Source organism: Marmota flaviventris, chromosome 4, assembly GCF_047511675.1.
Source record: "Marmota flaviventris isolate mMarFla1 chromosome 4, mMarFla1.hap1, whole genome shotgun sequence".
NCBI classification, from domain to species: Eukaryota; Metazoa; Chordata; class Mammalia; order Rodentia; family Sciuridae; genus Marmota; species Marmota flaviventris.
In genome coordinates this window covers 67,303,849-67,316,916 of record NC_092501.1, presented here as the reverse complement: position 1 = coordinate 67,316,916, position 13,068 = coordinate 67,303,849, and the positions used below count along the sequence as shown (strand labels likewise).

Below are 13,068 nucleotides of genomic sequence, written 5' to 3'. Positions count from 1 at the left end.
AAATCAGGAGTTGAATTTTGATAAACCCTTCTTAGATAAGACAATGATAAAACAACTCACTCACCATTCCGACTCTCTTCATCAATAGCAACTATGGTGGCTGGTGGTCCTCCCCTAGCTAGTTTGCAATCTAAAGAGAGAGAATGATCAAAGGTAAGAATAACAATTCTGGGAGGACTCACTCCAAGATCAAATACATTGAGATATACATTGATATTTCCAAAGACAAATCATACAACATAATTAGCATGTATCATTATTTAAAATATTTTATTATTTAAAAAATATTTCCTAAGAACCACAGATTCCTTATCACATCATGACATAGTCACTTTGTACACCAAAAAAACTATTCAAATCTTACTGAGAAAACACCAGCAGAGATCACTGGAGAGAAGAAGTCCTTCAGGACAGAGATAATGAGATGATAATTTAACCCAAAGAAATAACATAAAGGAATGATTAACAAGGATAAATGGTAATTAAAGCTTCACAACAGAAACAAACATAATTGGACTTTAATTGTGATAAAGGGTCTAATTAAAGAGAGTGAATAGAATTTTAATAATGTTCTAAAAAGAATAAAACAAAGACAGACAAGCAATGCTCATGAGGTTGTTTGGGGTTTTATTTTTGTCATCTTACCCTCATATTGCCAGTCTGCAGTCAAAAGTATAGAGTCATCAATGGAAGCAGATCAGAAAAATGGAAGAAAGAAAGGAAGAAAGAATATATGTATATATATTAGGAAGAGATTCACGATATAAAAACCACTATATAATAACAGATACATTGCCTAATGTTTCATGGAAATGGAAGATATAAAATCTATCAGATGTTATAATTCTGATAATAATAACACATTAACTTGATAATATACATAATTAGCATTGTAGAAACTATTATAGACGTTAAAATATCATAAAACATTGTAATTTTTTACAAAAATACAAATTACTTGTGCACAGTCTATTACCTGCAATGTTGAAAAAACTTTCTGTGTATTGCATATCAATCAGTAGTGGTAACTAATTCATAATTTCAAACACTGCTAATACCTTGCTGGGTATCACATGGTATGAACATAAAAACAGTAGCATGTGCTATAATATAGATGGCAGTTACAATGTGAAAGGTTTGCCTGAAAGATGTCAAATGTACATATCTGATACAAAAAAAAAACATTCTTCTAGGAGATACAAAGACAGGGTGATAGAGTTGTGTCATATATATTTGACATACTGACATATGTATGTGTAAGTATTTGACATATTCCTGTACAAATATCAGATTAACTTTGCATAAAGACATCCAACTTTATGTTATTTGAAAGATGATTTCAAGATTTATTTACTAATTTTTTTTTCCATTTTTATGAATATGTGTATGAATAACAAGGTCTTTAGCATGCACTGTTCTGCATTGTAAGGTGTGAATTCTCTCACATGAATCAAAGAAGCTGAGAGGTGTATGATTTTTCTTTTGTCATCCTTGTCAGTATTCTGGGAGTTTGAGGTCACAGTGCTTTTAGACCTATGATAACCCATGGTCATCCCACTTCCTCTGTCTTCTCCAGGTGTCCTAAAGTTCAGCTCCTCATGTTTGTCACCTCTACAATGCTTTTATCACTACTCTCCCAGAAGCTTTATTCTCATCCCAAATCAAAGCTAAATTATGACACAGACATCTTATAGGCTTCCTTTGGAATAAGGAGAACATTTCTTTGAACAACATTTTAAGAAAATATCCATCAAGGGTTCATAGGATGAAAGCTTGGTCCTTGGTGTGGCAATGTTGGGAGGCAGTACAACTGTTAAAAGGTGGAGCCTAGAGGGAGGTTTTTGGGTGACAGGGGGCGTTTCCCTCAGAAGGGATTAATGTGGTTCTCTTGGGACCCTGGTTTGTTCCCATAAAATTAAGTTAATATAAAGGATCAAAGTCTAGTCCTAAAACCCCTAAATCTCTCTGGTGTTGTATGCAACCGTGCATCTCTCTCTCTCTCTCTCTCTCTCTCTCTCTCTCTCTCTCTCACACACACACACACACACACACAAATCCCTGTCATCTCAATGTTATCTGTGACCAGGAAGCCCTTATTTGAGGCCAAACAGATGTAGTTATCCAATCTTGAGTTTTCAGCCTTAATCTGTGAGTTAAAAAAAAAACCTCTTTATTTGATTCATTTCCAGTTTCAAGAATTTTGTTATAGCAACATAAAAAGACATATACGAGCCCAAACATCTTTTACATAGAATTAAGCAGCTTGCTTTTCTATCACTTTATTTGCATCATATCTTTTAATTATAGGAATATTTTGTTACCTAGTTTTGTTTTTGCCTGTATTTTGCCTGTATCTCTGCCTAACAGAGGTTTCCTTCCCTTTAGAATTACAAATTTCACCTATTCCATATCTCTGACTCATAAATATCTTTTATTCTCATGTTCTCATAAGTTATATTTGTTTCATTTTCCTTCCTTTATATATTCAAAATTTAATCAAACTTATCAGTTAATTGCTATGTACTAGTATATAGATTATTACCATATATTGCATGGAAATTAAAAAAAAAGTAATCAAGAGCTCTTTTGTTCAAGGATTTTAGGTGGGAGTGGTAGAGACCAGAAGAAACACATAAACACCCACACAGGTATGTAGAATGTTGTATATGTGAAGTCAGTTCTTTAGTAAATTTTCTAATAACATATGACTGAAAAAATATATAATGCATGTAGAGAGGAGGAATAGGAGAGCAAGAAGGTGGAGGCAATTTGTGAAGGATATAAAAGATAAAACCCGATCAGCTCTAAAAGAAGATATTCAAATACCAACTCTCTCATCTGTTGCACGGTGGACAATAAGTATTTTTCAAGATCATTCCCCCACATATACATAGTCCCTGCCTTAGTTAAGGTCATTATAGCTACAGAGAATAGGAAAGAATATATTTTAGTAAATATCAGTAGAGGAATAGATATTTAAACAAAAAAAATACTTTATGTGTAGGTAGCCTGAAGGGAAAGGGGAAAACTGGTGAGTCCAGTCGAATATTTACAAGCTCTTCACCAATTTGTTACTATTTTCTTTAAGAGTAAACTTTCTTTATATGGATAAGCGAAATGACACTGGCCAAATACAAGCTCTGCCTATTTCTCCCACTCTTTCCATTAACATAGTTCACTCTCCATCTTACCAACACAAATTAATATTTTACATCTGCGAAAATATATTTTTCTCCTCATTTTTCCCTAGCTAATTTTACTCCTCTCTTAAGAAACAGCTAAGGCATCACTACTAGTAGAAAACTTTCTATGCTGCCATTCTGGATAAAATGCTTCTTTTCCATATTCCTGAAGTACACATTGTTTTCCACCAGATTAATTACAACAGTCTCTCTCACATAGGTTCATTAAAACCAAGTATGTGTCATATTCATCCAGTAACCTAAAAATCTGATAAGGGTTCATCCTGAAAGAATATTTGCTGAATTTTTCTGAACTGTGGTTCTGCCCTGCCCATTGAACCTCCTTCAATGAGAGCAGTCCATAAGTCTCTATCTTCATTTTCTCTTGCTAGCAGAAACTGCCCAGGAGTAAGACTCTACTGTATTTCCTCAAAGTCAGATCCTTTTAGATAACTCCCACTAAGTTTGATTCTTGCAATTTCCAGATGCCCCCAGTAAGATGTTATCATGTATAGAAGGTCAACAGATACTTTAGATTTTGCTTGATTCCGAATCAGTGTGTATATATGTATATGTATGTGTGTGTGTATGTATGTATGTATGTATATGTATCTATATAGATATGTATATATCTTCATATATAAATAGATAGAAATATATTAAAGATATAAATATACAAAATATCAATATATAATATATATTGATGTATAAAAATACATATAATATATAATTAATGTACATATATTTACCTTTTTTAGACTCACAACACTAATGAAGAGAGATTGATTAGGCACATGAACCTAATCTGTTAATAAGCTTATTCATAACAGCCAAAGTGTTTGTTTTTAAATGTTGCATTAATGAAAGGATAATTAGTTAGTTTTGATATGTACCAAATATTTTAATAACAATAAGCATATTGAGAATTATCTTGAACAGAAAATAATTTTGGATGGAATAGCTAAAATGTATCATAGATGTAAAACGTCATAATCAAGATCAGAGTGAGGACTAGAAAGCAATTTGGAGGATTGAATCCTGTTCTTTATGGTCTATGAATAATCTGTCTGCCACAGGGAGACAGTTTAGCTGCTGACCCTGTATCTTGGAAATGGTCTTTTGTAATCTATTTAATTTCACCCTTGACTGTTCTGGTTAAGTCACAAAATCATTGTTTTTCATGCCTAAAATTTCTAACCTCTTAGGCCTCTATCTGTTTCTAATATCCAATTTGTCAAGAAGCATAGGATATGAATACTAATACCTGAATGCTCAGTGTGACTGATTTATGCAAATGTGTCATCAAGCTAAAAATAAGCTATATATTTTTTAAAAATCTTACACAACAGGATAGATTTAAAACCCAAAAAGTTATACTAAAAACATATGTAAAGACTGGTTTTAAAGATACCAAACCTATGATATTCTATCCTTATTGTAGACTGAAGCCTAAGACCATTGTAGTGATAGGTTAGACAAAAGCAATAATCCACAACTGTCAAATGTTCTCCTTACCAAAAGAGGGTGCATTCAGGAATTATAATCCTAATCTCAAAACTGCATTTTATGACCAAGCGATGTTTTTGCAAAAAACTTCAACACTTCTCACTCCAAGGAAATAGAAAGTTACTTTTGACCCTGTCCATTTCCTATTTTTTCTATATCACATTCGTCACTAAGTCTTGAATTTAATTCCTGAAGAAAAACTGCTCCTAGATACCACTGCCTTCAATCTCCAGTAGCACCAAGATCACCTAATCTCTTAGATCACCTATTAGGTTTTCCTAACTAATTGTCTTAAAAGAAATCTTGTCCCAATGTTTCATTTTAAGTTTCTATCTAACCAGAGTGATTTTTGACAAGTACATGCTTGCTTACTTTTTAATTATTTACCATCTCTTTTAGGTTTAAAAACTAAAATATTTTATGGCCCACAACCCACTGCATAATGTAATTTTAGAACAAAAGTTAAAATATATTATATCATATACAGGGTTCTCTCCTTCCTTTACCATCTCACCTATTCCCATGCTCCATTTTTCTTCCACCATTTCCAACAGATACTTCTTTTCTTTCATTACTTTATTTTCCATCCTGAATCACCTCAAGATTCTCCAATATTGTATTTATTTCTCATTCCTAATATTTAAGACAAATCTGTCTTTCACTTACCCATTCTAGTCCCCAGACTAGGTAAGTTTCCCTAATATGTAACTCTCATAACTCTCTGCCCCACGGAATCAATTTAAGATTATCTGATTTCTAAAGACAGAAAACTCAGTATCAACCCAGACTTTGTCTCTACTCTTCATGCCTATGTCCTTTCAGTGCATTTCATGACACATAATTGATTACTAGCAACTATTTGTTAAATCAAGAGTGAATGAAGCCTGCCACAGTGGCACATGCCTGAAATCCCAGAGGTTTGGGAAGCTGAGACAGGAGGATCATGAGTTCAAAGCCAGCCTCAACAACAGCAAGGTGCTAAGCAAGTTAGTGAAACCCTGTCTCTAAATAAAATACAAATAGGGCTGGGGATAAGGCTCTGTGGCTGAGTGCTCCTGAGTTCAATCCCCAGAAGCTCCCCCCCAAAAAATGAGTGTCTTCAATCAAATTTATAATGATAAAAATACTTCTCAAATTTATAATGATCAAAATTTTGAAATACTTTATAATTTAATTTTCCATTGTTTTTATTTTTTAATATTTAAAATGTCCTCAAGTAGAAATAATAGGGGAAAATGGGAAACAAACTTGCTGTGTAAAAGAAGAATCACGGGTGCTATATTAGCAAACATGAAAGTCTTCCTTTAAATTAAAGAAAAGTATGGCAAATTCTGCAGAAAGTGGAATGATTTGGAACTTGTTATGGCAGATGATAGAGAACTCACAATAATAGAAATGTAATGAGAAGAGAAAGAAGGATAAAATGTTCACTTACTCCAATTTTCTATAATTTATATTGGAATTCACACTCTGATGAGCCAATGGCATGGGCTGAAGAAATGATATGGAGAAAATTTGCTTAAATATCCTATAAGTAGTAAAATGTATTATAAGTGATAGCATATTCCCTTAAATTGTAACTGAAATAAATAAAATTCAATGTCCTCACATACTAAAGATTGTTTGATATTAGTGGTCAAAAAACTCTTTGTATCCTTGTAATTTCTATTCATCTGTTTTCTTACCAGCTGCCTATAATTGAAAATGGATTGTTCCAGCACCTAGAAAATTACTTGATTTAGAATTATTCTATATTTGTCAAATTAAGGAATTTCTTCCTCTGTGGCAAATGAATAAAACAAATAACTCATCAAATCCTGGGCCTTTGCATAGCTGTTTCATAAAGGAATCGATTCCTAAGTGTAGTGTAGTGGTTAAGAACTAGTGATTTGAAATTTGGAAGTATAAGTTCAAATTCTAAAATTGGTTTTTAATAGTTTTATAATATTGGACAAATTACTACCATATTGTACTCCATTTGCATAAATGAGGATGATAGTAAGCAAAACTATCCCATTTATCCTTTTACAATAAGGATGAAAAGAGATAATCTCCAGTAATTTCTGAGCATTGTGCCTAACAAAATTTCTAGGCATAATTGTTATACCTTTACATCTTTATAGTATAATTATTTTAAGAAATAAAATTGGTAAGCCTTTCTACCTTTTTTTTCCCTTGATCCAAGGACAGATAGTACAGATTCTCTATATATGAATGGGATGATGGAGTACATTCTTATTAAGAATTAAAGGGATCACATGAAATGTCATTGATGGTCTGTATGGACAGAAATCTGATGGAACTTCTATCTTAAATACCAACCACAATACACTACCCCAGATTGAATTTACTAGAATAAAAGAAAACTCATTGACCTGAGGTTTAAAAAATATATATATTAGAATGTGGCATTCACTGTCCCTACTGGTCCCATTTTAGTCCTGCCAAGTGCTGGCTTTTGGTCCTATGTAATCAAACAGAAAAATCAAGGACGAATCACAAATTATCTGAAATTTTTGTATCTGTCAACATTCCTCTCCTATCAGTTTGCAAATTCACTGTCATCTGATATCTCTTGCTCAGGCGTTTGCAACTTTACACACACATGCACACATACATTCACTAAATCAGTTGCTTAGTTCAAAGCAATCTGGCCTTTCACTCACAGAAGCAATGAGCTCTCTTTAAATTTCATGCTACACAAACATTTTATTTTCAATTTGTGTCACAAGAAGCAGCAGAGGGACTGTTCACATTTTTTCCTGTTGATCTTTGATATATTCATTTCCAGGAAAAATACACACAGGAGTGGAATCTTAAGATAGGGACTCCTTGTTTTACATCTTGACTGTCTCACCCAAAAGAAAAGGAGTTTGATCTTGAAGTTTATAAGATCAAACTGCATGCAACAAAGACATGGAATTTAACTAGACTGAATGAAAGTAAAATGAACTGAGTAAACTAAAGGAAAGAAAAAGGAAGTCATTTTCAATTTAAGATTGTGATATGCTACTGATGATTACTCTTTTCACATTAGCATTTATAGATTTCAAATTTTTCCACAGAGAAAACAAGGTATTTATGATCCCTCACTGCCACCATTAATTGGATTATGTGATGGGATTAAGGTATTCAAATAACAAGATCTCCTCAGACCTACCAAAGTAATCAATGATTATTGCTCTACACCCTATGTTCCTCACTACATTTACTGTAGAGGCCCATGGCTCACTCCCTATATACTTAAAAAAATCTTATTTACTTCATTTTATTCTGTTTTGGTCTATCAACAGCAGTAGACTGATAAACAGACAATAAAAAGTTGAAGGATCTAAGTAATAGAAAGAAAGGTTAGTCAGGGACTGCAGTAAGAAAGCAAGATAGGAAGTACATGGTCAAGAGAAGGCTGACACAGAAAATCAAGCAAATATTTTCAGGTTGTTTTTGTTCACTAGGAATGAACATTACTACATTTTATTATTTTGTGATTTCATATAAATGCAATGTCAAAACATGTAAATCCTCAAGCTCCTATTACAATTTTCTTATATATAATTCTTAAATATAATACTGTTTGAGTTGGAAGTTCTTTGTATTTTCCTTCCATTGATGGTTATGATTTTTCCTTATTTGTTGAAACTTCCAGAAAATAACCACGCTAACATTTGATGAGTCAAAAAAAGGATGGAATAACTGTTGGTCCAATGTCACCACCAACATCAGAAGAGACAACACAGTGTTGTGGCTTAAAACTCAACCTTCAGAGTCTGCTCAGGTTCAATACTATCCACATATAAACATTTCGATCTTAGAATGTCTATTGAATCTGCCATAGCTCAGTTGCATTAATTGTAAAAGTCACTTTGTTTTTCAGAGTAATGCTGGACTTTAAAAATGCTTACTAAGTTATTGTTAGGGAAATTTTTATTCTAACACTTGAGAAAGCAATACACAAATATCTTTTCATTTTAAAAACAGTGACATATATTTTTGAATATTTCAGCAGCAGTTTCTTATACTTACATTAAAAAAGCCATATTTTATTAGCTCATCAATTTCGGCTTGGAATAGTTCGCATTTTTATGTTCATTTAATGTACTAGAATAGTAACTTAATACATATAATTTTATGGCCTCAGATTGTTCAGAATATGTAGGGATGACCAAATAATGCAAAAATATCTTTTTTTCTTATGTCATCAGAGCAATGTGCATGACTAAACTAAATAAATAAATTTTATAATAATCTAATACAAAATAGATGGCTTCTCCCTTCTAAAAGCTTATAACACTGTAGTTTTAGAATGTCCCCCAAAGGGTCATGTGTGGAAGGCTTGGTCCCCAGCTAATGGCACTACTGGAAATTGGTGGGACCTTTACAAGGTGAGGCCTGTTAGTTGGAGAAAGCAGGTCTTTGTGGCTTTTGAAGCATTTACTGTGTTCCCGGTCCCCTGCTCTTTTAAGGTAAGCAGCTTTTCTCCTACGTTTCCACCATGAGTTTCTGTGTACCCACAGCCTTTAGGATAGAGTGAACCAATCACAGACTGAAACCATGAACCAAATTAAATCTGTCATTCTTTGAATTATTTTCCTCTGGTATTTTGTCATAGAGATTAAAAAAAAAGCCTGCTAACCTTTCTTCATAAGATCTTGTTCTCGATTATTCTAAAATCTCCCTAAATGTGTTTTTGTGTTATTTTTTTCACATTAACCAACTTTTCTTCATAATGAAAAAACAAGGCAGTAACAAAGGGATATATTTTTGTGTCCATGAGAAAAACAAAATTATTCAAGAAACACTTTACGTAAGCAGTTAAAGAGTTTACATCTACATTGTTTCTGAAAACCAATTTGTTATTTTATTTTCTAATTATTCTTAATGAGAGGCTCAGAGGAAATTCTCAATCTTGATTTTTTACTAGGACACTCAACAAGGTCAAAGGATAAAAGCTGCAGCGTCAACATCACTATTTAAAATTACATTCTTCAAACAGAGGTATTCTTAAGAAGTCTTTGTTTACAGGCTACTTTGCCTACTTAAATAGAATTCTTTTCCACAAGTCAATTATGTATACCTAAGCTTTCATTAAAAGAAAAAAAATTATCAGCATTTACTTGAAAGATATATTCATGTAAATTTCACATTGTACATTATATGACATACTTCAATATGAAACAATTCTGCTAGATTTAGAGTGACAGTGTATTGAAGGAATTTTCCTATTGAAATGAAATAATATAGGTTTACAATCCTGTGATCTTGAAAGAATGTGTAATATTTAACGTGTTAATTAACTTTTGGTTTACATATGATTCAGGGTAGTTATTAGAGAGAGCAGGAAAAAATTACAGGGTTGCCCTTGCCTAGCATGAGGTCTTGAGCTTGATCACAGCCCCCAAAAAATAAATAAATAAAAGGAAGAGTTATCATTGTCTGGCAGAGAAAATTAATATATTTGAATATATTCAGGGAACAGACATTTAGCAATGTTTCTTCAGTGCCCTACTTTTTAAAAATTTTTTAATGCCATGGAGTTTGTTTGTGGTTCATTTAACAAAAGGGGAAAAGTCTGAAGCAAGAACAGATATGGGTTGGGTCTGAAAGTTATGGAACTAGCAGAACCTAAAGAAAAACAAACAAACAAAAATCATTTGCTACTTTCTCCATCTGTCTCATTTTGCTTTCTCAGAGCTTTTTTTTTGCTATAACTGTCTAGTATAGTAACAGGTTATTCAGAGTCACACAGGTAGAAGTCATTCTGCAGGAAATCTGAATGTAGAATGACTAGCTCTAAATTAATCTATGTTCTTACTACATTTTCACAATGAAAACGAAATGACAGAGAGTAGTATGTGCATGTGGCAACTCCATCAAAAATATTTTATTTAATGAATAATCTCTTTCTGCATCATAAACCTTACAGAGAGTAAAATCTAAGCCAACTCAAGTTGGTAATATGATCTCAGCTATTGTTGACAAAAAGAAACTTTTGGATAAGTTTGACAGAGACACTTTCATGGCCTTAGGTTGCAATATGAAATTGTGTAAATTAAGCCCTTCAAGAAAAAGTGTGGTAGGATAACAGTTTTGCTATTGGCCATAAGAATAAAGCAGATTATTGATATATTGAATTTTTTGGAGGCTTGGAAATTTTCTTTGGAGTTCTTAAAAACTGAAAATACTGAAGACAAGTATTTTGCCACCCATGGCATTTAGAAATGATATTTTCAACAGTTTGTTATCCACATGTACAATATATGAAGAGAGCTTTATCTCCTGCCAGGTTTTTCCACTCATTTTTGACAATCCTCTATATGCGGATACCAACAGTTCTGAAGATCTGCTGCTATTTACAAGACCTTCTCAAGGACAGGATTCTACATTTTCTTTCTTTGTTTTAGCTCAGATAATACCTTTGCCAACCAACAGTAAGTCCAAAACACACACACACACACACACACATACACACATACACACACACACATACACACATACACACACATTTTATAGTTGGTCATTGCTTTTTCCATTGCTTTCTAAGCTACATGGTTTCTAATTATAATTATTAAAATCAACCTTTTATTCTTAGTATTATGTGTCTGTGTGTACGCAGTAATTTTCTCAAAAATATTCAACAAGTGAGCACCATTCCAATGAGTGAAAATCAAACTTTTCAGAATTTCTGTTGCATTAACAGCATTTTATTATCTCTTTCCTCAATGGATTTACTTCAATATGGTGCTGGAATTATTTTTTGTGAATTATTTTTACCCCATAAATGGTAATATTTCTATCATCAGAAGTTTGTCTCTTAGAAAATTTAAATTATCATAACTAGAAGAAGAAAATAGGAAATGATAAAAATATTATCCCTAAGATTCCAAATGTCTGCACTGCTAAGCTTATAAATTTGACACTTATGGAGAGACCCAAAATAGATTAGAAAACACTAACCAAATTAGAAAATGTGTGGGAAAAAAGGTTAAAGAAGGCAGATTTCATTATGCATGCAATAATAAAAGACTAAAAATTATTAGATTAGATAGAAGAACTCACAAAGCATAATTGTCTGGAGTAAAAAACTTCATTCTTTAACTAAAATAGCTCCAATACTACTTTATGGAACACTTTACTAAATAAAACTTACGTTAATATCCTAACTCATAACATAATATTTAATTTATTACAACTCTTTGAATAATAGAAAAATACATAATATATTTTAGAAAAATATAAGCTGAAAGGCTTATTATGAAAACAAATGTTAATTAAAATACAGTGACATTTTGTTTTTCAAATTGTCAAACATTTGAGTAAAAGAATAATATCAAGGATTTGTTAGGAAATAAGAAAACAATTTTTAGATGATTTTTTGTGGAGTTATAATTTATATCTTTAAAAGAAAGAAAGAAATTTAAAAGGAAATATAGCAATACTTTTAGAAAGGACCCTTTAACTGAGAAAATTTTAGTATAGGGACTATTCCATTAACAAAATAATCAAACAAGAAGATATTGATACAAAAAATGCTTATAAAAGTCAACATTATATACTTTTATTAAACATTATAATTTGAAATACTTTGCAAATAGACATTAGATTTCCAGTCTAATGTCTGTATTTTTTATAATGTCAAGGAAAGAAAACATAAAACTATATTTCCCAGAGCCATTTGCAGATAACATTTATTTGGTAATCTGCCAAGCAGAATACATTTTCATGACCTTTGAAAAAAAAAATATCAACAAGTGAGCCAAAGGGGAATTAGATATAGCAAAAGAAGTGTGTGGTTCTATGGGGTCAACTCTGGTAAAGAAATTAGCATTTAGCCCAGTGTATCCCAGGTACTATATTAGAGGAGTGGGGGATGTTGTACCATTGGGGTTTGTGCTAGAAAAATCAGTATTGTAGTTAGGCATTTTTCTGGCTCTTTGTATCTCACCTATGTAGTATCCAAGCTCAGTTCCTGCTCCTAAGTCACCTGTCACATGTTAATAGATCCACTTCAAATGAAAGAGGCTACTTGGATTTTATCATGAAATGATAAATTAATCAGCCATTACAAATGTCTACTGATGTTGAAGAAATTCTGATACAATGTTCATCAATCTATGAGTTATAAAAAGTCATTTTAGTGTCTTCTTAAATTTCTTTCTTTAGTGTGGAAACTAAAAAGGAAAAAAAACAAAGGTGACCTGAAAGTAGAAGTGGTGTTTAAGAAGATGGGGGGTTGTGCTGGTACATGGGGGAAAGGGGGAAGGGAAAGAGTGGTAGAAAGGAAAGTTCACATGATCAAGACATGCAATATACATGTATGGAAATGTCACAGGGAACCTATTAACTTGCACAATTAACAATAAGTTAATAAAAATGAAATATA

At 32.3% G+C, this 13,068-nt stretch overlaps 1 protein-coding gene across 16 annotated transcripts in view; it reads right to left on the bottom strand.

The window, feature by feature from the left end:
- Nucleotides 1-13,068, bottom strand: part of Pcdh15 (protocadherin related 15) — a 746,672-nt gene that overhangs the window by 627,391 nt on the left and 106,213 nt on the right. For 10 of the 16 annotated variants that reach the window (XM_071610756.1, XM_071610753.1, XM_071610754.1 and 7 more), the window contains exon 2: nucleotides 65-130. The exons of 3 other annotated variants lie outside the window; for them this stretch is intronic. In XM_071610756.1, the coding sequence (XP_071466857.1) occupies nucleotides 65-130 (66 nt within the window). Of the gene's footprint in view, nucleotides 1-64; nucleotides 131-645; nucleotides 661-13,068 lie in introns of all 16 variants that reach the window. 3 more of the 16 variants (XM_071610757.1, XM_071610752.1, XM_071610744.1) reach the window with 1 other exon arrangement.